This window comes from Lissotriton vulgaris, chromosome 2_1 (genome assembly GCF_964263255.1).
Source record: "Lissotriton vulgaris chromosome 2_1, aLisVul1.2, whole genome shotgun sequence".
NCBI lineage: Eukaryota > Metazoa > Chordata > Amphibia > Caudata > Salamandridae > Lissotriton > Lissotriton vulgaris.
In genome coordinates this window covers 1792241358-1792264157 of record NC_141687.1, presented here as the reverse complement: position 1 = coordinate 1792264157, position 22800 = coordinate 1792241358, and the positions used below count along the sequence as shown (strand labels likewise).

Below are 22800 nucleotides of genomic sequence, written 5' to 3'. Positions count from 1 at the left end.
TCTGTGCTTGGTCTCTTGCAGGAGAGTGTTTGAAGTGAGGCCCTGGCCCTCCCTGGTCAGATCTTTACCCCCCCCAAAAAGTTACTTTCCCTTTTTCCCAGTGCACAAAGTCGGTCTCCAAGACAATTTAATACCCTGCATTTGGCGGACACCCCAAACTGTGTATAGTGCGTTGTCTAAAGGCCTACGAAAGTATGACAGATGAACGTCGCCCTAACGGGGAGAACCAGTTATTGATCTCTTGCAGGAAACCTTTCAAAGCGGTCTCTTCTCTCACCATAGCTAGATGGATCAGGTGGGTCATGCAGGAGGTCGGCATTGGCATCTCGCACTTTGGTGCCCATTCAGTCAGAGGAGCAAGGGTCTCCAAGGCTTTTTCACTCGGGCCCACCTCAAGGATATAATTAATGCTGCGGACTGGTCTTCAGATTCCATGTTCAAAAGCTTCTATGTCAAACCAATCGTGTACATGGCCACCCTGGTGGTTGATAAGCTTTGAACAAACATAATCATCACTTCCGGTGCTGCCATAGAATGTAAAATTTCCTAGTAAACATGAAGGAAAGTTTCAATTCTATTAAGCACACAGAGGCGAGTATTATTCCCGCCCAGAGTTTCCTGAGGTTTCAGTCATTTTTCCCCACCTGGCAGACCAGACAATTAGGAATCGAGTTGTTCTGGATCTCCGTATGGTATAAGTATAATTTTTTGTTTCCATACAATGCTGTACTCAATAGGTTTAGAGTTCCTAATTTAACATTGCGTAGAGTTGTACCTGCTAAGACAGACTAGTGGAATTTGATGACGTCAGAAAAGTCGCAGTAAAAAAAAAGGACGTATCCCAGCAGCCCGTGCCTTTCAGGACATCCAGAGCTGCTGATTGGTTCACCTTTGTTGTTGACCTTTCCCTAAGATCAATGGGAAAGATAGTTTTTTATATTAAAGTTGAACACAGCTGGTTGTGGAAAATAAAGAAGGTAGAGCATAATCCTCGCCTCCGTGACCTTAATAGAATTGGAACTTTCCTTCATGTTTACTAGGACATTTTTTGCATATTTTTTATTCTCAGAGGAAACTTTGGGATGTGATACAAAAATAATAGTAAACAGAATTGCACCAATTTTGGCAATAAATCAGAACTTTACTTAGAAATTATGCTTTTCCTTATTTTGTGTAAATATTTTAAGCTATTTTTGAGAAATTTGTCTTTAAGGAGATGCTTAGGTGGTCATCAAGGGGTTACACAAATATATATATATCTGCAGGAGTCATAAATAAAAAAAAAGAGTAATCTGATTTGTCAACAGACCAGTACCGTGGGATGAAGCAATCTGATTGGCTGGTCGCAACCAGAAGAAAAATGTTACGGCTGCCATTACAGGACTCGGGGGCTCAGTCCCCTGGTCTTGAATTTTGTTAAAAAATAATGTATAAGAGGGTAGGGCAGGGGTACCCTAACCCCCTAGCACTTGTGGGAGTTTCCCATAGAGACTCCCACTAGGGCCAAAATATAAAAAGATCATACCACGGTACTCATGCAGGACCAATTGTGGCCCTCTGGTGTAACACTGCAATACTCCCACGGAAGTCATACTCAGGACTATGCAGGCTACACTGGGTGAGACTTTTATGACACTGCGGTGCTGCAAGAAATATTCAAAAAATAATAAGTATCAAAAATGTGGGGTGGGGTCTGCGAGGATTTGGTCACCTACGGGAGGTTGCCAGGCCTGTTGTCACTCACGGCTGAACGCCATGTACAAAGACTTTTGGCTACCCAGGGGGAGTTGGGACCAGGAATCTGCCACCAGCCTCCTGTTGCTCACGGCAAAAGGCCATGTGGGGCGGGGACTGACCTCTCATGAAGGGATTGGGCACAGGGTCAAGCTGCGGGCAGTCTTAAAAGATAAGCCTTTTGAAAAAATGTTAGGTGAGGTCTGCAAAGGGGTAAACCACCCCGATGTGGATTGATGCCAGAGGCAAGGCCCTACAGTCAACCCCCTGCCTCTCATGAAAGCCATGAATGACAGGGGTGTTTGGGCACAAGGCCTGCCCCCAGCACCCTGTGGCCTTGAGCAGCAGGGGTTTGGCGCTCCATCATCCATGGGAGGGATTGGTGTTGGGACAAGCAGCCTTGAGAGATGATCATTTTAAAGTGGGGATCCCAAAGGGGGACTTTGGAGCTAAAATTATTCTTGCCTTGATCCACCCTAGAACTCCTTTCTGCAAGGTAAAATTGGTTGTAGCACTAAGAGTGGGTTTGATACATCATCTTCCCAAAGGAATGGCTGGAATGAATTATAAGGTGTGTGAAGGAAAGATAGAGCCATCTTAAATGAGGGACTCAGGAAAGACTTGCTGTCAGTTGAAAATGAAAGTGTAAAAAAAGGAGGTGAGTTTACCGTGGGAAAGTTTTGTGGATTAGCGAATTCTCCAATCAATGATTACTACACAGGATTATACATGCACCTCACCACTATCTCCCTAGAACCTACCTCCGCCTGAGAAGAACATTAAGAAGAAAGAAGACTCTACCTGACTGCTCAGGTAAAGGGCCCAAAAAACATGGACTTCTTCTTGCACCCAGGGACTGTTAAGGCTGTCCAGCGGTCAGGTGGTTGTCCTCCTGTTTCTTCTGTGGGAACATAAAATGGAGCAGTGCTCTTTAGAGCACCCAGCTGATGACTTAGCACTGGACCCTGACAGTGGCCTGGTTAGAGAAAGATCTTTTTCAGAAGAAAGTACTTAATTTGTTTTTTTCAACCTCTGGAGGATTGAGACAGGGTGCTGAGACTTTCCCAGGGAGAGTGTATCCTTGGTTTCAGTGATATTCCAGTTCAGCCTGCTTGGAGACTTTTGCTATGAAGAAAATGGCTTCCATAGGACCTCATGGTGAAGGTGATCAGCCTTGTGGAGCCCTGCCCAACTACAGCATCCAGCCTTGCCCTGCTGGAGGATTTCAAGAAACAAAAACACGATTAAGTCTAAGTATAACATTTCGGACTGAGGCAAGGAGGCAAATATACCTCAGTACCATAGCAACCTCAGTGGCTGCAGAATCCTGCTATGTCCCTTTCAGAACTTTTGGCAACAAACCTAAAGGCCTCAGATGGAGCTCCTCAATGAGGCGTCCAACTTCAATGAATCCTTGCTTGCATCAGAGTCAGGCTTTGCCCTGCTAAAGGATTGTATCAACAAGAAAAATATCTAAGTTAAAAGCTATGGTTAATTCTTTATGGTAAGGATACTCTGTTGCAACAGAGTGCCCTTATAGCCAAGAATTTGGTCTGCTCATCCCAGATGTCCATGGGAAGTGTAATACACAGGAAATTATATAAATACAGAGATAAGAGTAGTGCGCCCTACTGTGAGAAAGGCCTAGGTGGCCGAAACGCGTCGGTGTGACAGACTGGGTCTGTATCAGCAATAAAGATTACATCGTAAGATTCCAGAGTGTGGCATCATTCATATATATATATATATATATATATATATATATATACATAATATATATATATTATTGTGTGTATATATATAATCCAGTATTAGTGTAATATTATAATTGACGGAATGCAAAGAGAGTACAGCCTAACTGATGTCCTTAAGGGCGAGCTGCCACTGTGTTCCTGGCACTGATTTTGTCATCGTTGAGGCCAGGGGTCTCAAAGGCAGTGATAGGGTAGCAAGGGGCAAGCCAGAGGACGAAGCTGCGACCCTCGGTGACCCAAAATGACGCTCATGGGGTGGTGCTTAACAGAGATCAGCAGGTCCTTTTATAGAACTTTAGACAAAGAATTTCACACATTACTACACAAATACATGGTTCCCAGGGTATGCACCAATAAGGAATAGGCACAAGAAACCTTTTACTATACAATACATTTGAGCATTCTCTCTTAGTGCTATTACAGTGGATTCAGAGGTTCTCATGGTCTATTCAGGCGACATGAATTGTAACACTGTATACAAAGTGGTCTGGAACAGCTAGGCTGTCCTTGGTTTGGTATATCTTAGTTCCCAAAGACTGGGAAAGCTCAAGAGCTCGTAATTCTTTAATGCAACAACAACATCATAAATAATTATGTGGTGTATCTTAATGTCATTTCAAAATAGAATTTCAATTTCTGATAGCCCAAGCTTGATTTCAAACACATTGTAAATGTAAAAGTAAAAGTACAGGAGTTTATATAGCGCAAATCACCGAGCGGTTTCTAAGCGCTTGCTTAGGGAACCCGTCCTGGTATTCCCCTGTGAGATAACCCCAGCAGGGTATCCGCAAGGTGAAAGCCAGGCATCCCGCCACAAGGGGCCGTTGTGGAGATTAAGCAAGCTATTGCCCAGAGTCGCAGAGTGTGAACCCGTGAATCGAGTAGGCACCGGAGCGAGAATTGTCGAGTCCATGGACATTTTAGGACTCAAGACCCCGCCGAGCCGGGAATTGAACCCTGGCCCCGGGCTGACCTCTGCTTCCAGGTCTGCCTCCTCTTACCAGTGAGCCACACTTCTTAGAAGCTTAAGAAAAGTAAACCAATATTCACTCACCCAAAGGCGATAAACAGCTGCGCAACTGGGAACGTACCCCTACACGCTAATATGCTCCTAGAAACATTCATCAGTCCACCACTACACTGCAGGGGAAACTATCCATTAGACTTCAGCAGTACTGAACAAGTACTGCTGGCATGATGGCCGGGCATCTTGTATTTCCATTTGAATGTTATGGTATTATTGTAACAAAATCAATCATCTCGTAAACTGTCCTGTCACTTGTGCTTTCAAATCAAAAAAATGATTCCGTGTTAACCGTATAAAAATCGTTTTCAGGTTTTAAATCTTACTCGACACTACATAGAAAAACATCAACACTTTGTTGTTCCACTTATTGTGAAATTCGCCGAAGAATGGCTTCATTCAGGGAATCCAGTCTTCCGGCCACTGTGGTGGGTCAGTCCTCAGGATCCAGCAACATTTACAATAGATGATGAATTCTTGATTGGAGATGAGGTAAGATGTGATTTGCTAAAGGTTTATATGCTCATCGAAAATGCATTCTTTAGGTATAAATTTTGAAATGCAATTGGTTAAATCCTACTTGGAGAATGTTGAGCCTCTCCAGCTTTTTCAGTACTACTTCTTCGCTCCTACATTGACTCCGTTTTGTGATATTAGATTATAAAGTGTGGCTGTGGTTTGTGGTTTATATATTTATTTGGTCTGTCTAATTTACTGTATCTATTTCATAAGTAGTTTTACTTTGTCACTCTCAATTGACACCGTTTTTTTAGCTCTCGCTACAGACAACTATATTGTGCACAACATCATATCTCATACTTTTATGTATACTTGGAGTGGGTCTTTTGCACGTGGCTGGTTTGCTTTTTTCGTCTATCTCAGTTCCCTACACCATGTTCGATGTCTATCCTCCAGATTGTGTTTGTTCCCACCCAGGGTATTTTTTCTTTACTCGTATTTATTAATGGAGGAGCTGTTTGTAACCTTACTTTACTCCCAATACTGAGGGAGCAATTTTTTTGTTTCTTGTTTAACTCGCGTCTGGGTATCTCCTGCTTCCAGTCCGCAGTTTGTTTTATTCTTACATTTTAGGGTCCATTTGTACGTCCCATCTCTCTCCCCTTCACGCTACTGGCTCCATGCTTTGTAAACATTCATTCAAAAATATAGGCACTGTAGCAAATATATAATGGTACAGTGATACACCAGGTGGGATCATTCTGGGTCTTTTTTTCTTGGTGGGAGCTTGCCATCGAATTACTATTACTTTCTGTAGATTTGAACTGTTTGAGGCAGCTTTTGGTCTCGATTGGATGTATGAAAGCCCATCTAGAACAAAACATGAATCGGCTCATTTCCTGATAAAACCCTCACAACCCCCAGCACAGTGAGAGAATAAAGAAATTGTGCTATCGTCACTGAAGTCCGGAAGTTTGTGTATTTTAACATGGCAGTAGGTGTTCAAGTGTATTTTGGTATGATTGGAGGATGGAGTGAGTGTATAAAACCATGTCATTTGCACAATGACTCACTGTCTTGCTATACCTACAATTATAGAATGTTTAAAAACTGCTGGAGAACTTGAGGCTTTCTACCGTATGTCTTAGTTTTTTTTGTCAGTTTGCAGTGCTAGAAATAATGATGCTCTGACACGTCGAAACAATTTTACATCCTGGAGTAGAAAGGAGGAGTGTATTGTGGAGTGTATATTATGCCCACACATTCTTTTACAGCATTCCCTGAAGAACTTCTCATTCATAATCCTTCAATTGCTAGATAAAAAGCCATTTTGGAAAGCTGAGAACAAGTCTTATTGACATGGTTTTTAGATGCATGGATGAATTGAAGTCTCTTCTCTAAAATAGCACACAATCTACTGAACACGAACATTGGTTCCTGAAGAAACTCTTACCTCATATGGTTCTCCTGGAATAGGAGCTGGAAGTTTTTCAAACAGAATACGACTATATCGGGGATAAAATACTACTGTGTAAAATGTAAGGTCTTGACGAAATCTGAGCAGATGCTGCTAGGGGATGAGATTTAAAATAAAAATAAAAAAAACCTCTGCAAACATACATTGAGAGCCTAAAAGAATGCGTAGAGCTATTTGCAGTGTATCCCTTCATAAGAAAGGCTGTGTAAACTTTAATTCAATATAGGGAGAACATGTTCAAATATTTCTTGCTTCACCTCCCTTGATCGGATGTTTGCAGACGTCCTTGGTAGACTTCTCAAGAACACATGAATGCAAACATCTAGGGACTTACAGCCTTATTCATGAAGGGGCCGTTTTGCGAGCCCCTAATAGCGAATCATAGCGATTCGCTATTAAGGACTCGCAAAACGGTAATCATGTAGGAATCGCATAATAAAATGCGATTCCTACTGATTCCTTATTTGCGATTAGCAAATTGCTAATCGCAAATAAGGAATAACTCGCCATTCATTCCTATGGGCCAAAAGGCCCATAGGAATGAATGGGGAGTATTCCTTATTTGCGATTAGCAATTAGCTAATCGCAAATAAGATTGCGATTTGAAGGGTGCCAGGGGTGTCCACAGGACACCCTGTAGCACCCCTCAAATGATCTGTGACACAGGTGTTGCACACACACATGTCCAAAGGACATGTGTGTGTGTAACATGCAACTCAGAAAAATGCATTTAAATGCATTTTTCTGAGTTTTCGCAATTTACCGCGAGGTCTGACCTCGCGGTAAATTGCGCCTAGAAATAGCGAAATCGCAAATTGAAATAGGAGGTTGAATAGCATTTAAGGAATCTCAAATAGAGATTCCTTAAATGTCATTTCCTCGCACATTTGCGACATCGCAGTTAGCGATTTTTGCTTTTGGGATGCTGAATCCCAAAAGCAAAAATCGCACTCGCAAAGGGCCGGATTCTCAGAATCCGGCCCTTTGCGAGCCGATTTAGCCTTCATGAATAAGGCTGTAATTTACAAACCCTTTGCGCCGCAGGTACACCACTTTAAATATGGGGAAAAGTGATGCAACGGTGGTGCATGGGGGCTTGTAAATAAGTCCCCTGAAGTCCAGTATCGCCAGAACAGCATCATATTAAAATAAATATACCTAAAATAAGCATGTGCCTGAGAAAGGTAATTTCCTGTCAGAGCCTCCTGGGGCACATGTGCAACTCTAGTTGGAATTTGCCGGAGATTTTATGTTTGGGCCAGAGATGACTCCATTCAAAAGTTCATCATAAAACCAAATAACCCCATCGAGTGTGGTATTTGCGAGCCACTTTCGTTCTTTGACTTTAATTTAAAAATATTTGCATAATTTGTCTAATACTTGATCACTTCATTTCTGACCACTCAGGCTTCATTTCTAACAGATCAACCCGCCTGCGATTGAAGTGATTCATTATGATGCAGCTTAGTTAAACCTTGAACGTTCTGCTTGAGTAGCTCTGCTGGACAGTGCAATAGATGGCAACTAGAACCTTCTCATTCTAGTTGTCAGGAAAATGGGATTTGTGACATTGCTTGGTCTGGGCAATTAGTATCCTATACTTGAAACGCCTTGTTACGAATGAAACCAAAAACACACTGGACACCTCTAATCAACTCCATGGAGTTTCAAGGCCGGGGCGTGGCTAACCGCCAATGGAGTAGGAGGTGACTCGTGGGGCCTCCTGCCTGGTAATCCTCCATCCGCAGTCCTCCTGTAACCCTGTGTCCCTATAAATACATAAGGGGACTGGGAGATACCAGCTGAAAGAGGGGGGAACACGCCGGAACAGCAGGGCAGTCCCGGGGGTGCTTTACCGGAAAGACGGCCTCATGCAATATAAAAATGGCAGCCACGGAATGAGCGATGACGGTACTCCCTGAGCGGGCATGCAGAAGAGAAGAGCTCATATTGCTGCGAAGTAAGGGACAACGGCTCCAAAACCTGAGGCGGAAACCTCGGTTCAGAATCAGTGACCACAGGCTGTATGAGACTTCTGCAGGGAAACCAGCGAGGTGGTGGCTGAGGCGCAACTGCGCGGCTGTGGTGGGCCCAGCAGCAGTTGCGCCAGTTGAAACCGTCAGAGGGCACCCACTGACCCAGGAGGAAGGGAACAGGTGTGAGGAGGCAGAAGTTCTCTGTCCCCTGCAGGGAGAACAAGTAGCACAAGAAAAACAAAATATGGAGGCCTGTAGCAAAGCGGCGGAAGACGGCTCATTGTGGGCACCTGGACGCAATAGCTTGGAGGCCCTGCTTCGCCATACAAACCCATGGAGATGAGGAGGAGTGCGCCGAAGTGGGGACTCACCCGATTTTGATCAGAAGAGAACACCATTAAGCAGCGGGAGCCGGGAGAACAGAGGAGGAGAACAGGCAGCCAGGAGGGACGGGCGCTCCGATCAGCGTGCCCTGAGATGGTCAGTGGCAGTTGTAGCACCCTTGAGCAAGGCACTTAGGATTGCCTGGGCAGCAAAAGATGCGCTGAGGCAGCAGGAAGGAGGGGGCTCATGAATCAACAGAATGGAGGCGGCCTTAAGCCCTAAGGGTGGAAGAACAGACAGGGCAGCCTCGCCAAGGGGGAGCCCATGTGGACACAGTGCAGAAGCAGGACACAACGAGGGAGCTAGACCGCAATAATAGCAGGCAATACTGAGAAGACTCCTGGGACATAAACAACCGCAACAATAGCAGACAATACTGAGAGAACTCCTGGGACATAAACAACCGCTATCGAGATACAGGGAAAGGTGGCAAGAAGAGGCAACGCCAAAGGGGTGGACAAAGAGCCCTGGAGGAAAAGTGGGGACTGGGTGCAAGATCTCCAAGGCTGGAGGGCTCCTAAGGCAAGACGGCAAACCGAGGCACTTGTGATACCCCAATTCATAGAGCCAGCCCATCTTTAATGGCTGGGATAGAGAGGTGAATGCAAATTGGGCCAAGCTAATAAGGATTAAAAGATAATACTTCAAAATATGATGTAGGGAAGCGAGTAGATCAGAGCAGGGGAAAAACAGTAGTAGTAAAGCAGAGGAGAGGAGCCGGGCGAAATAATAGGCGCTGAACTACTCACCAAGAGTCAACGGGATCTGGTCTGTTTCTCCGGGGTGACTTTCCTGGGCTGGCTGCGCCGCAGGGGCGAAGGCCACTTTCCCACCGTTCCAACAGATTGACACTAGGAGGCTGTCCCCTGTGGGGGGTGGGGGCTACAGGTCCTGATACAGGAATAGAGTGCTGCCCCCGGCACCTAGCAGCAGCATCCCGAATATAGGGAAACCACATGGGCATCGATAATTCCGAAAGATTGAGGGAGGCCTGAACTCTTGATAGCGCGCCCGCCCAGCACAGTAAATTTGGGGGACACCAGAAAAGAATGGGGCGAATAGCCAAATGATGAGGTCAGGACAATATGGATCCCTGTTCAGTCAGATTTGGTGGTATAAGTAAAAGGATATAGGTGCCTATAGTTAATTACACTAAATATTTTGATAAAAGCCTTATTTGTGACGGTGCTCAAGGGTTAGAGAGAACCACCTGCCTCCCTAGGTTCTGTGGTACAAGCAACAAGACACGCCGGACTCCAAATGCGAGTTTTGTAGTCCGGCGTGAGGCGGAGAGGTCGCGTATCGGCGGCGTCTTTATTGAAACTACAGAATTTTGGATACTAACATTCCGGATAAATGAAGGTGTTGGTTGAAAATTAGCACAGCAGTCCTAAATAGGATTTCCCCTCACGCCACGGGAGTAGTGTGGCTTGGAAATATCGCCGCCCTTAAAACATCAATAAAGTGAATTTGTTCAGCCGTGAACAAGTCACAAGTACAACCATACTGAGGCGACCAAAAACGTGTTGGCTTGGGAACTATTCACATACTGAAAACATGAAGACCTATTAAATGGAAAAGGAAAAAAGGATAACATACGGATTGATTTTTTGTGTTTTATGTATTGATAAAATATGAAGTTTCCATTATAATTTTACGTGTGCTTGGGTTTACGATTCAATATGGATCCTTGCAAAAGACAGAAGCACGCTGACGAGGAAGATGACGCAGGAGGGGCGCCAAATGAGACTATTCAATCCCATCCTACCTTAATGCTACCAATCTTGTGAAGCACTTGTAACGAAGATAGATGCCATAGGCACAGATTTCGATCTATTAAAAGACGATCACCGCCGTCTGGCAGAATGAGTAACGAAAAATTAGCACACAATGGTAGACGTACGGTCGGAGGTTGCAGAAGTGGGTAAAACTCTATCAGAGGTGATGAACAGAGTCAAGATCCTAGAAACGCAAGCAGAAGACAGTGAAGGAAGGTCCCGTAGAAATAATATAGGAATCATTGGGCTTCCGGAGCGAACAGAAGGCAGTGACATGGTGCAACTCCAGAACACTGGCTGAAAACAGAAGTGGCCCCTGATAGCCTATTGCACTTTTATGCACTAGAACGAGCGCACAGGGTACCGGCACTTCCACCAAAGCCTGTAGCCCCCCCAACGACATGTGATTGCAAACCTGCTCTATTTTAGAGACCAAGACCAGGTAGATGAATATAAACGGGCAATAACTTCACTCATTGGTTTCCTTTTGTTCCTGTACAGAGGGTAAATGTACTTATTGGAGGGGATACCTAACCAGCGAGGGAGAGAATGGATGGAAGTGTAAAATCGATATTGGTTTGGATGGGGGAACCGGAGGGGAGGGAGCCAAGGACACGGCGTCTTAACTTCACCCCAATTACAACAGCGCAGGTATACTGCGTGTTGATACCATTAGTATAGAGTTTGGATGGGTACTGGAATGTCGAGTGTCCTGGAGAGGGGATGTTGGGGTGTTTGTTATATAAGAGGGTCCTAAGTTGGGGTGGGGTGTGCCTGTATGGAAGCACTAACTATGACACTGACTCAATGGTTTCCACCGTGGATGTTACATTTATTTCCTGGAATGTGAGAGGGATGCACACCATGACCAAGTGACATAAGATACATGCATGCCTGATCAGGAAGGGGACTCATATAGCGCTTCTTCAAGAAACCCACATTTCTGATAAGGTGAAGCCCTTTAGAGAAGATGTAGGGGACAGGTGTGCTACACAAATTACTCCGCCTTTGCTAGGAGGGGCCTCATATGGGTGAGGGCGGGAGTCCTATTTCAATTTACTAAAGACATAATCGATCCAGAGGGGCGCTACGTAGTCCTAGTAGGTAAATTAGATGGCAGAGACATAACATCGGGGAACATATACAGTCCGAATACAGATCAGGCCTCATTCTTAGCAGGTCTATCCAGGAAGTTGGCCCTATACTTGACTGGCTCAGTGATACTGGGCAGTGACTTTAATTGCATCACACATACAGAGATGGACCGATCCCACCCACTCTTGAGAGACTCTCCCGTTGTTTGTATAGCAGAAGCACGAAGAGCGTGGCAACATCAATGGGGACTAGTAGACACCAGGAGAACGGTGCACCCACAAGATAAGGATTACTCTTTCTTTTCATGCCTACATGATCCACATGTTAGGCTTGATGCAATAGTGTGCTCCCCTGACTTACACAAACTTGTGAGCTCCAGTGAATATCTAGCCCAGACAATTTCGACCACAATCCCTTACTGATAGGGCTTCACTGGACTAGAAAATGACTGTGCATCTCCACTTTGAAGCTCAGAACAGAAGCATTAGAAGACCAGGTTTACCACGCAACAATACAATCAGCAATAGAGCAGTACTTTGAAGATAATGCAGGGACCGTCAATAATCCTTTAAGCCAATGGGACGCATTCAAAGTGGTGATTAGAGGGAAATGTATCTCAGAGACAGTGGGGATCAGTGGAACTCTCTTGAGAGACACTCTAAAAGCTGAACAATATCTCAGCAATCTCGAGCAAAAGAGGCCAGGCAATGGCGAACTACAGGTACAACTTCTGGCTGCCAAAGAGGTGGTTGCGGACCATGTACAATGCCTCTGCTGTTTTGATGATAAAAACTATATGGGCTGAGCTCACGTGGAACAGGACAAGTAAGGGGCCATGCTGGCTTGGCTAGCTAACTCGGCCAAAAGAGGGTTGCCTATACTTGAGATTAGAGATGAGCTAGAATGGTAATCTGATACGCAACAAGACATAAACAAAGTGTTCTTTAAATATTATGCTGAGCTGTATGGGAGCAAGACAGTGACTTCGGTGGCTGATATTGATAATTTGATAGGGACACAGGCCTTGCCTACTATTGACGAATAAGCAGCTGAATCACTGGGAAGAGATAAAGAGCTACACAAGTTCAGAGCAGCCATTAGAGCCATGGCCAGAAATAAGACACCAGAGACAAACGGCCTCCCGGTTGAGTTTTACTCGACATATGTCAATATATTGGGGCTGAGACTCGTGGTGGTGTAGAATCAAGCGAAGCAGGGAGGGTCACTGTCGAGTTCCAGGAGAAAAGCATTAATTATTCCACTGCTAAAACCCGGCAAATCAGCAATGGATAAGACAGCATACAGGCCACTCTCCATGCTAAACATAGATTATAAACATTGACTATAAAGTCTGAAGTAAAATCCTAGCTTTGAGGCTGCTTCCATATATGATGGACCTCATACACATAGCCCAAGTGGGGTTCATCCCAACACGAAACACGGCAATGAATATCCGAAGATTGCTGTGTATCCTAGAGTCTAAGACTGATGATAAAGATGAGTCGGCTGTGTTGGTGGTCGACATCGAAAAAGCCTTTGTTAGCTTAGAATGGCAATATCTGTTTAGGGTGATGGAGAGATGTGGACTAGGCTCAGAGTTCGTAAAATGGACATCTCTGTTGTATACAGACTCCACTGCCAGAGTCAAAACGGGTGCGTGATTTCCAAGACCTATTAAGTGGGGAGGGGTACCCAACAGGGCTCTCCCCATTATAATTTGCTCTGGCCATGAAGCCCCTGGCATCCAGGGCCAGACTTGGCTCCATTACAAAGGGTTAGAGGAGGTGAATCGAATACAGCATATTGCGTTATACGCAGATGACTTATTGTTGTTTCTCCAAGACACTTGTTCAGAATTAGAGGGGCGAGAGTCCTGTTAGCCTCATTAGCTAGAGTATCGGGTCTTAAAGTCAATTGGCGGAAATCAAGCATTTTTCCCACAAAAGCAGGGCGCGAGAGGCCACAACTGGAAGTGTAAGTGAAGTGGGAAAGCAGATGTCTCCCATACCTGGGTGTTACGATCTACTATGAGTGGGAGGACTTAGTAGAAATGTTGTGTAGTTTCTATAGAAAATATGCAGGATATGCGCGTTTAGACAACATACACAGTAGGGTTGGTGTCAGGTGAACTCTGATCACCCCCACCGGGTATGTTAGCCTTTCCATATAAGCTAGCTCCCAGTGCCTCTATGATGTCCTCTTACCAAGGAGAGAATAGCTTCTGGCAACCTCAGAACTTGACAACCCTGATCCCTCACGGTCATGGAAACAATGTACTACCTTTTGCTCAGTCACTTGGGCTTACTTAGGTTCTCTCAGAGAGATACACCAAATAAATCAAGCTGGGAGTTTTCAATAATCATTTATTGAACAGTTGTTATTCTGGTGTAAAATAGATGTGCTGCAGCAACCGTTAGACAGTATAGGATATACATGATTAACAGGACTATGAAAGTAAAAGGATGGTAAAATTCGACCATCTTACTAAAATCATGAATGCATTCAAGTATATAAAACACATGATGATAAAAGATGCGTACTCCTACTATTCCTCCCTATCTAGATCTACCAAAATGTACCTAGCATGGGTGTAGGTGTTAAGCCAAGAATTCCTCAAGGATCTAGTCAACCCCATTACCCTAAGTGAGACTGTGGGACCCTGTCCTGGTCTCAAGTTGGACACCGCGCAAGGGATGTTTTCAGACCTCTGCATGCAGGAACGTCAGTGTCTCTGGTCAGTGTGTCGGCCGGTAAGTCTCAGTCTCCTCTTCCTATCTTAGCAAAATGTGATGTATATATACCCATACGTCTCCCCAGGGGTCTTACCTTGCTGCATGACTGTGTCGGTCTAAGGATGATGTTGGGCCTGAACTTTGTACACAGATTTTGTACAGGAGATGGCAGTCCTACTGTGCTTCCAAGAACCCTCATGTATAATCTATGAGATTCCGAACTAGGGAAAACCCGCGTTCTGAATGCAGTGTAATATCTAGGTAAAAGGTCAGTCCTTGTAAATCATGACAAGTGAAATGTAGGGAGAGAATTTAGGTAAAGGGTAACAAGATTACCAAGGCCTATATTATATTACCTATATGGAATAGACATACTACTAGGTTTTCTAGGTATGTGCATGCAATTATACAACTTTGTTATTGAGATAAAAACATTCGTTTTTAAAAACATTTTCCTAAAACTAAATCTAAAACAATTGTTAATAAAGAAAGTATTAAAAATTGACAGAGAGGCTATTGCTCTAATATGTCCATAGGTATAGTTCGAACTACTAGAAGCATTTCGAAAGCCATACATGCGTAAAAGGATTGTCAATTTTGATATAGAGTTTGTTTTTCTGTTTTAATTTCAAAAGGCCTAATTTCTTCCCACTACTGGACGGGCCAAATGAACTAAATGTTTATATGTCCTGGCTGGTAGACGCAACAGTCTTGCTGCTTGCTTCTGCAGTTGGCGGTCCCTGTAACACCTCGCAGATTATGTCTATTGAGCACAGATGATTTTCCGCCCTGTCCACAGCCGGTGCTGGGGCACCCTGTGCAGCCTGTACGCCATCTAAGGCCTCAGTGTCAGAGGAGGAGGCAGTGTCCATACCAGTAGGAGCAGATGCTACCTGTGTTGGCGCTAGGAATGCCGCCATTAACATTGGAATACGCTGGGGACACTGCAAAACATGGGCCGTTATTAAGTCCAGTAAAGCGTCAATGTCCGGTCGCGCACATGATGGAAGTGTCAGACAGATCCAACATGCATTCTTCTCCGCAAAACAGGCATTGGAGGACAGATAAAATGCAGTCCATCCAGACTGGTCTAAACAGCAAGAACCAAGAAGTACTTAGTTCCCTTAGGCGAGGTGTGCCTAGAAGTTGTACCATGCTATCACGGTATTTTCTCTCCAGGAGTACTGTTTCCATCTCCTTGGTGACTGGGACATCCATTGCATAGCAAAAACACAACAATCCGGATACCTGCTATTAGAAACAGGATCAGTGGCAGTCCTCCAAAACTGCTTCCCAATACGGAGTGTATACAGTTTGGAATAACTCTGAGGAGTGTCTAAAAGGTGCTTAACAGTCCAGAACCTATGTTCTTAAATAAGTGGACAATGCCTGTCGTATCAGACATGCTAAAGGTACGATTTAACATTTCTACAAATTTGAAAGGGCAGTTTGTACGTATATGTGCCTGTATTCCTGCCAAAGACTACTTGAAGATCAAAAGTCTCTCAAGCGGAGGTTAAGAGCACAGATTTGTGTGTAAGCATGATGTCAGATGTGGGGATCTCTAGTTGGTAGAGAGAGGTACCTTAGCCAAGTAGGGACCCTTGCATGTAGTCAGGGTAAGGGGGTACCCTCCTAAAACAACCCCTGCTCACCCCCTCGGTAGCTTTGCATGAGCAGACAGTCTTATCTCAGAGGTAGTGTTATAGGTAGTGTTAAAGCATTTGTGAACGCATACAGTAACCCAGTGACAACACTACAGATGGACACACCAGTTGTATATTAAAAATAAGTGTTCTTCATATAGACTTAACACAAGACCACAAATGACAAAAATCCACAATACTGTACTTAAAATGGTAGAATTAGCTTAGTTCTCTTTAGATGTTAAAATGCGACACTTGAGTTCAATGTACCTTATGATGCGTAACTCTATACAATGAAAGTGTTGCAAGGAAGGTGATGCGTCGGTTCCTTACATGGAGGACCGGTGATGTGTCGGTTTCTTACTGCTCTCCCATCGCGGTGCGACCCACAACGCCGTGATGCGATGAAGATCCGGGGCAATGAAAACAAAGATGGCATCTTCTTCTTGATGCAACACGATGCGTGCATGTCCGATGGCCGTCCGGCGACTCACCGATTCTTCTGAGCTGCGACAGGCCCTGCTTCTACGTTGATGTGAGGTGCTTCGGCGATGCGATGAAACAGCTGAAGCGGCGTTACCCTTCTCCAGTGATGCCACAACAGGGTCTGCGGCGGTGACACAGTTCTTCAGTGATGCGAGACACTTCGGCGATGCGATGCAGCAGCTGTAGCAGCGACACCCTTCTCCAGTGATACGACAACAGCGGCTACGGTGGCGACACGCTTCTCTGGTGATGCGAGACACTTCTGCGAGGTGAAACAACAGCTGCGGCGGCGACGCGCTTCTTCGTCGTGAGTTGTGCTTCCAGCTCCTTGCGACACGCTGTCCCTCAGAAAGCCCAACACAACTGCAGGCCCTTCCAAAGAATTCTTGGGGGGGGGGAGTCTTCATCAGGAGGCAAGCTCTTTCTCAGGGCCTTACAGATCCTTCACAAGTTGATGAAAGTACACACAAAGTTCCTCTCTCCTCTCTTTGGCAATTAGGCAACCACTGAAGGCCAATCCCCCAATCAGTACTTCAGCTTAGGGATAGCCTATCCTCAGACTGTCTGGTTCCTCTCCTCAGCAAAGGTTTCTTCTTGATTCCCAAAAGTGATCTAAAATTCTGGGGTCTGGGTCCTCCTTTTTATACACAGTTTATCTTTGTTCTCTGAAGGCAGAGAGACCTTTGTCTAGTCCATACCCGTTCTGGTAAGTCCTGGAGCACTCTGTTTACATGACTCCTTTTTTCCTTTCACAGTGCAGGGCAGGAACATCAGACACACCACAGGAGGTGGAGCAAGCATTGTGGAGGAAAGGCATAGCCCTATTCAGGTCCCAGGTCCTACTCCTCCCTCCCATCTGCATGCAGATATCTCTATTCAGCGCTGTGCTTACTCACCCTGTCTCCTGGAATCCCCCAGCCCCTGTCACTCAAATTCCAGACTAGGAATACACAACCTGGCAGAGGCCGGCTTTGATGGTTAGATAAGAAAATACCTACTTTCTAAAAGTGCTATTTTCAAACACAGAATGTTAAAGCCAACTTCACTAAAAGATGCATTTTATCATTCTGAGTTCAGGCATACTAAACTCGAATTTCTACCTGGTTCCCTGAGTCAGTTAGGATTATAAGATGTAATAATCAAACTGCCCATTCTGGCCAATGGGGAATAGTAGCCTTGCAATAGTGAAAAACGAAAAGGGCTGTAATTCACTATTAGAACATGCCACACCCAGCAGGGCTTGTTCTACCTTTTACCTACAATGCACCCTGCCCTTGGGCCTACCATAGGAGCGACTAATATGCAGAAAAGGGAAGGTTTAGGGACTGGCAAGTGAGTGCACTTGCCCAGTCAGCATGGCAGTCACACAATGGCAGGCCAGAGACACACTTTACAAGCTGCTTCTGTGGGTGGCACAACTAGTGCTGCAAGCCCACTAGCAGCATTTGATTTACAAGCTCTGGGCACCCATGGTGCACTGTACCAGGGTCTGCCCAGTACATCAAATAATCCAATCATGGAGTCACTAATCCATACATCAATTTACAATAGAGAGTATATGCACTTTAGCACTGATAAAGTGCCCAGAGTCATAAAACAGCCAACAACAGGTGAGAAAAAAGACAGGAGGAAGGCAAAAAATTCAGGGATGACCCCGCAAAAAGGGCCAAGTCCAACACATGACTTTCATCCTGCTCAAAGTATCAAACCGTATTAATGAAATATTTAATGAAGGCCATAGTGGCGCCTCCCTGACTGTATGTGTTGGGGAAATAATACTTGCATACAGCAAGTAACCCTGTAACTTACAGTTACCAGGTATGCGATGCCCAGAAGCATCCCACAGCAACCTTGATCGTTCAGCATCAAGTAACTCCCATTCAAAAGTATTTTGAATACTGGAGTGATCACTAAAGCTGGGGCACCCTCTAAGTGACAGGGCAAATTTGCTACTGAACCATTACAGGGCCCGTGAAGCATTATATCCTGGCATATAAGTGATCGACTTAATGTATTCATGCAGTTAGTACCCCTAAGAAACACTTCTTTTTCCCCACTCTGACAGCAAATTCCAAGATTCCTTGATGAATTCCTTACCCATTTCATCATATCTGCCTGCCTGCATTTGTTCTAGGCAATAATGGAATTGAAAAATTGTGACCGGGAGAGTTATGTGGCCATGGATTAACCATTCTGTGGATGGTAATTCTGCCACTGTAAATGTTAATCTGTTCAGTTTTGCAGCGTGAATCTTTCTGGATTCGCTATGCTGTGCGTTATTCCGCGGTCTAGTGGTTGAGTCGGAATCGTAGTCTTTTCTTTCTTTTTTTTCGTAGCCCAGGTAGGCGTCGATGTCCCACCTTTTGGTGTACTTCCTGTGACGTTGGCACGCTTCCTACGGAAGCTCCCACCTTTGGGCGCCATCTTCAGATTCTTTTTTCCGCAGTTGGGTCTGGATCGTTCCTGAGGTGCTACAGAGTTTTGGAGGAAAGAAGACGCAGAAATTTCAAATTTGCACGGAAAAGATTGAGAAGATGACGAAGAACAACACCATTGAGCCGGGACGACGAAGGAGAAGGAGATCTTCGAGAATTCAACATCCAACGGAGAATGCGCACACAGGGGGCCCCCTGAGCACAAGAAATGGACAAGACACCTTTTAAATTCTGCGTAACTGCCACCACAAATACGCGTAGAAGGACCAGCACCCGGTTTGCAACCTCTGCCTACCGGTCGACCACGAGAGCAAGGACTGCAACGCCTGCTCCGCCTTCACACCGAAGACTCTCCGGGTTAGAGAGCGACAGAGAAGAGCCAACTACAACATGCAAGGCAAGGGGCAACCACCGTCCCTTCGAGACCTGGGGCTCTCGAGCGACGAAGACGACAAAGTCGCCGGAGAAGACGAAGACTTCTAAAGAGGTAGGAGAGTCGACGACCCCTAAGCCCCCGACGGAACCTCGAAAGTCTGAGTCAGACTCTCGAAAATCAGAGTCTAATTCCTCGAAGGGAGCACTGGCCCCGAAAATCTCGATGGCCGCAGCTGCATCCAAGGACAAACAGCCCAGCGGATCCTTCGAAAAGGACTCCCAGGCGGCAAAGACCGGCGAAAAGCCAAGGCAGTCGAAGCACGTCCCAGAAAAGGAACGTTCGACTTCGAAAGAGAAGGACTCGAAGGTCGCTTTGGTGTCGACTAAGGACCCGAAGCCAATTTCGACAACGATGCATACGTCGAAGAGATCAGCGAACCGTTCAACGCCAAACAGGCCGCCGAACTGGAGAGAAAGAAAAGACGGCTCGAGGCCGAGATGGATAACATCCTGCAAAGAAAGAAGGAGTTCGACGAAAAGATGAAGAGGCTCGCGATTCCGTCTAAGCCAAAGACTGACATCGTTGAGGTAGAAGAGGAGGAGGACTTCTACGCCAAAGAGCCGCCGAAAAGTCACGAGAACCAGGACCAGCCAGAGGAAGAAGCCTTCTACTACGAGGAGGAGGGCGACGATGATCAGCGGATGTCCCTCGGCTCAGCATCCTCGTGGACACAGGACCTGGAGTGGCAGGACCTTGACACCGAAAGCCCAGAAGAGGCCGTGGACACGTACCCTTCGAGGCCTTCACCGCCAGATGACATTGGGGTCTACAAAATGGTCATCAAGAACGCGCCAACAGCCTTTGGCGTCAAGCTAGATGAGGAAAAACCGAAAGCAGACTTCCTCTTGGAGACCCTGCTCCCCTCACAAACTAGGAGCCAGTACCTCCCCATGCTTGAGAGTGTCATGGCCCAGGGGAAAGAGGCGTTCAAGGAACCGGCAACATGCAGGTCCGTTACGCCTAGGACGGATAAGAAATATAAACACTCTTCTAAGGATCCTCCCTACAACCAAGGATCAATTACGGTGGACTGCATTATTGCGGCAACCGCCACGAAAAGGGCAAATTTGCCAACAACATCAGGGCCACCACCAGACAAGGAAAGCAGGAGGATGGACCTAACTGGGAGAAAGGTAGAAAGAAATGCAGCGATGCACTGGCGCATGGCAAATTCAAATGCCCTGCTGAACAGGCACCAGTACCAAATTCTGGACAAGATCGAACAGCTGATCAAGCACCTCCCAGACGAGTATCAACAAAGAGCTTCACACCTTGTAGAAGAGGGAAAACATGTAGCATATTCTTGCCTCAAAACAGCCTTGGATGGAGCTGACACGTCCAGCAGGCTGATGATGTTGGGAATCACATAGAGAAGGCAGGCATGGCTCAGGATCTCCGGCTTCAAACCTGAGGTACAGCACAACATTCTAAGCACCCTGTTCAATGGGGAGACACTGTTTGGAGCGCCAGTGGATGAAAAGCTCACCCAGCTCAAAAAAGAAAACGAAACTGCAAGGTCCATAGGGGTCTTACAATTCAGGGGGACGAAAAGGGGTACCCCATCACGGAGACCAAACGGAAGAGGGGGAAACCAGCCAGGAACGTCACACCAGACTTTCCAACAGTCCCACCAGGGCGACAGTCAAACACACAGGGACATCAAAAACAAACCTGGCACTACCAGCAAAGGGGACAGTCCTTTCGCGGGAGGGGCGAACGGATGTGGACAAAATAAAAGAGGGGGCCTCAAAGTGACTCAGTCACGCAATACGTGCCCACTCACGCAACTCCTCCCAGGGTGGAGCACAACAAGACCAATACAGGGTTACACGCACAAAATATCAATGAACATGTAACACCAGTAGTAGGCAGGCTAAGTCATTTCTTCCAGGAGTGGAAGAAGATAACCACAGACAAATGGATACTCAACATCATATAGTTCGGATACTGCATAGAACTGGAAAAGACACCGCCAAACAGGAAACCAAAAAGGAAGGCACAGTCAGGAAAGGAGCTTGAGCTACTTCAAAAGGAAGCGAAGGAACTCCTTCAAAAGGAGGCCATCGAACCAGTACCATACAGAGAAAGGAACAAGGGAGTGTACCTAACCTACTTCCTGGTACCAAAGGTGTACGAAACACTGAGACCCATCCTGGACCTAAGGTTCTCAAACAAGTACATAAAAACACAAAAGTTCAAGATGACTTCCCTGCAAGAGGTCATTCCTCAGATAAGGGACGGAGACTTTATGGCCACCACAGACCTCAAAGATGCCTACCTGCACATCCCAATAAACAGGCAGCACAAACATCTACTGAGATTTACCATCAACAAAGATCACTACCAGTTCACAGCCCTAGCATTCGGACTAAAATCCGACCAAGGGTCTTCACAAAGTGCCTCGCAGCAGTGGCACCGCACCTAAGGAGGGAAGGGATCCATGTATACCCTTACCTGGACGACTGGCTAATAAAGGCAAGTTCACACAGGACATGCAAAAAAAAAGCACAGCGCGTGACAAGTACACTGGGGGACCTGGGATTCTCCATTCACTGGGGGAAATCCTCAATGGAACCAGAGCAAGTAAAAGTCTTTCTGGGAGCACAGATCGACACCATACAGAGCAAGGTGTTCCCCAGCGACAAGAGAACACTGGCCCTGCTGAAGGAGGCGCGCCTCTACCAGAAGGGGTGAGCTCTGACAGTGAGGACAGCGAGCAAGGTCATGGGCATGATGGCCTCCTGCATCCATCTGGTCCCAAATGTATGGCTCCACATGATACCATTCCAGGAATGGCTGCAGGAACAATGGTCACAAGCTACAGGAAGTTGGGAATATCTAGTGGTTGTAACGCAGGCAGTGCAGGAGGAGATGTTGTGGTGGGACAAGGAGAACATAACAGAAGGGAAGCCTTTAACACCACCGACCCCAACGGTGACCATCACCACAGAAGCATCCCAGAAGGGATGTGGAGCACACGTGAGCAAGCTCAGGGTGAGGGGTCTGTGGACTCCAACGGATGCGGTCGAACACATCAACTACCTGGAACTAAAGACAGTCAGTATTCCTCGCCATGAAAGACTTCCAGACAAAACTGTGTTGATCCAGACAGACAACACAACAACGATGTTCTACATCAACAAGCAGGAGAAAACACAATCAGCCCCGCTATCGAACCTAGCACAGGAGATATGGAAATGGGCCATCCCACTAAAAATAGACCTGCTAGCCATACACCTACCAGGGAAGGACAATGTGGAAGAAAACTGGCTCAGCAGACAGACCTCGGCATCCCACAAGTGGGAGCTCAATACACAGGAAACGCAAAGGCTATTCAGAAGGTGGGGGACACCGACAATAGACCTATTTGTAACACGCCAGAAT

The 22800-nt window shown here is 45.9% G+C and overlaps 1 protein-coding gene across 1 annotated transcript in view; it reads left to right on the top strand.

The window, feature by feature from the left end:
- LOC147733283 (SITS-binding protein-like) overlaps window positions 1–22800 on the top strand; it is a 1106372-nt gene that overhangs the window by 1027498 nt on the left and 56074 nt on the right. Inside the window, exon 9 of the mRNA XM_086957841.1 lies at window positions 4825–5004. Within this exon, the coding sequence (XP_086813967.1) occupies window positions 4825–5004 (180 nt within the window). The remainder of the gene's footprint in view (window positions 1–4824; window positions 5005–22800) is intronic.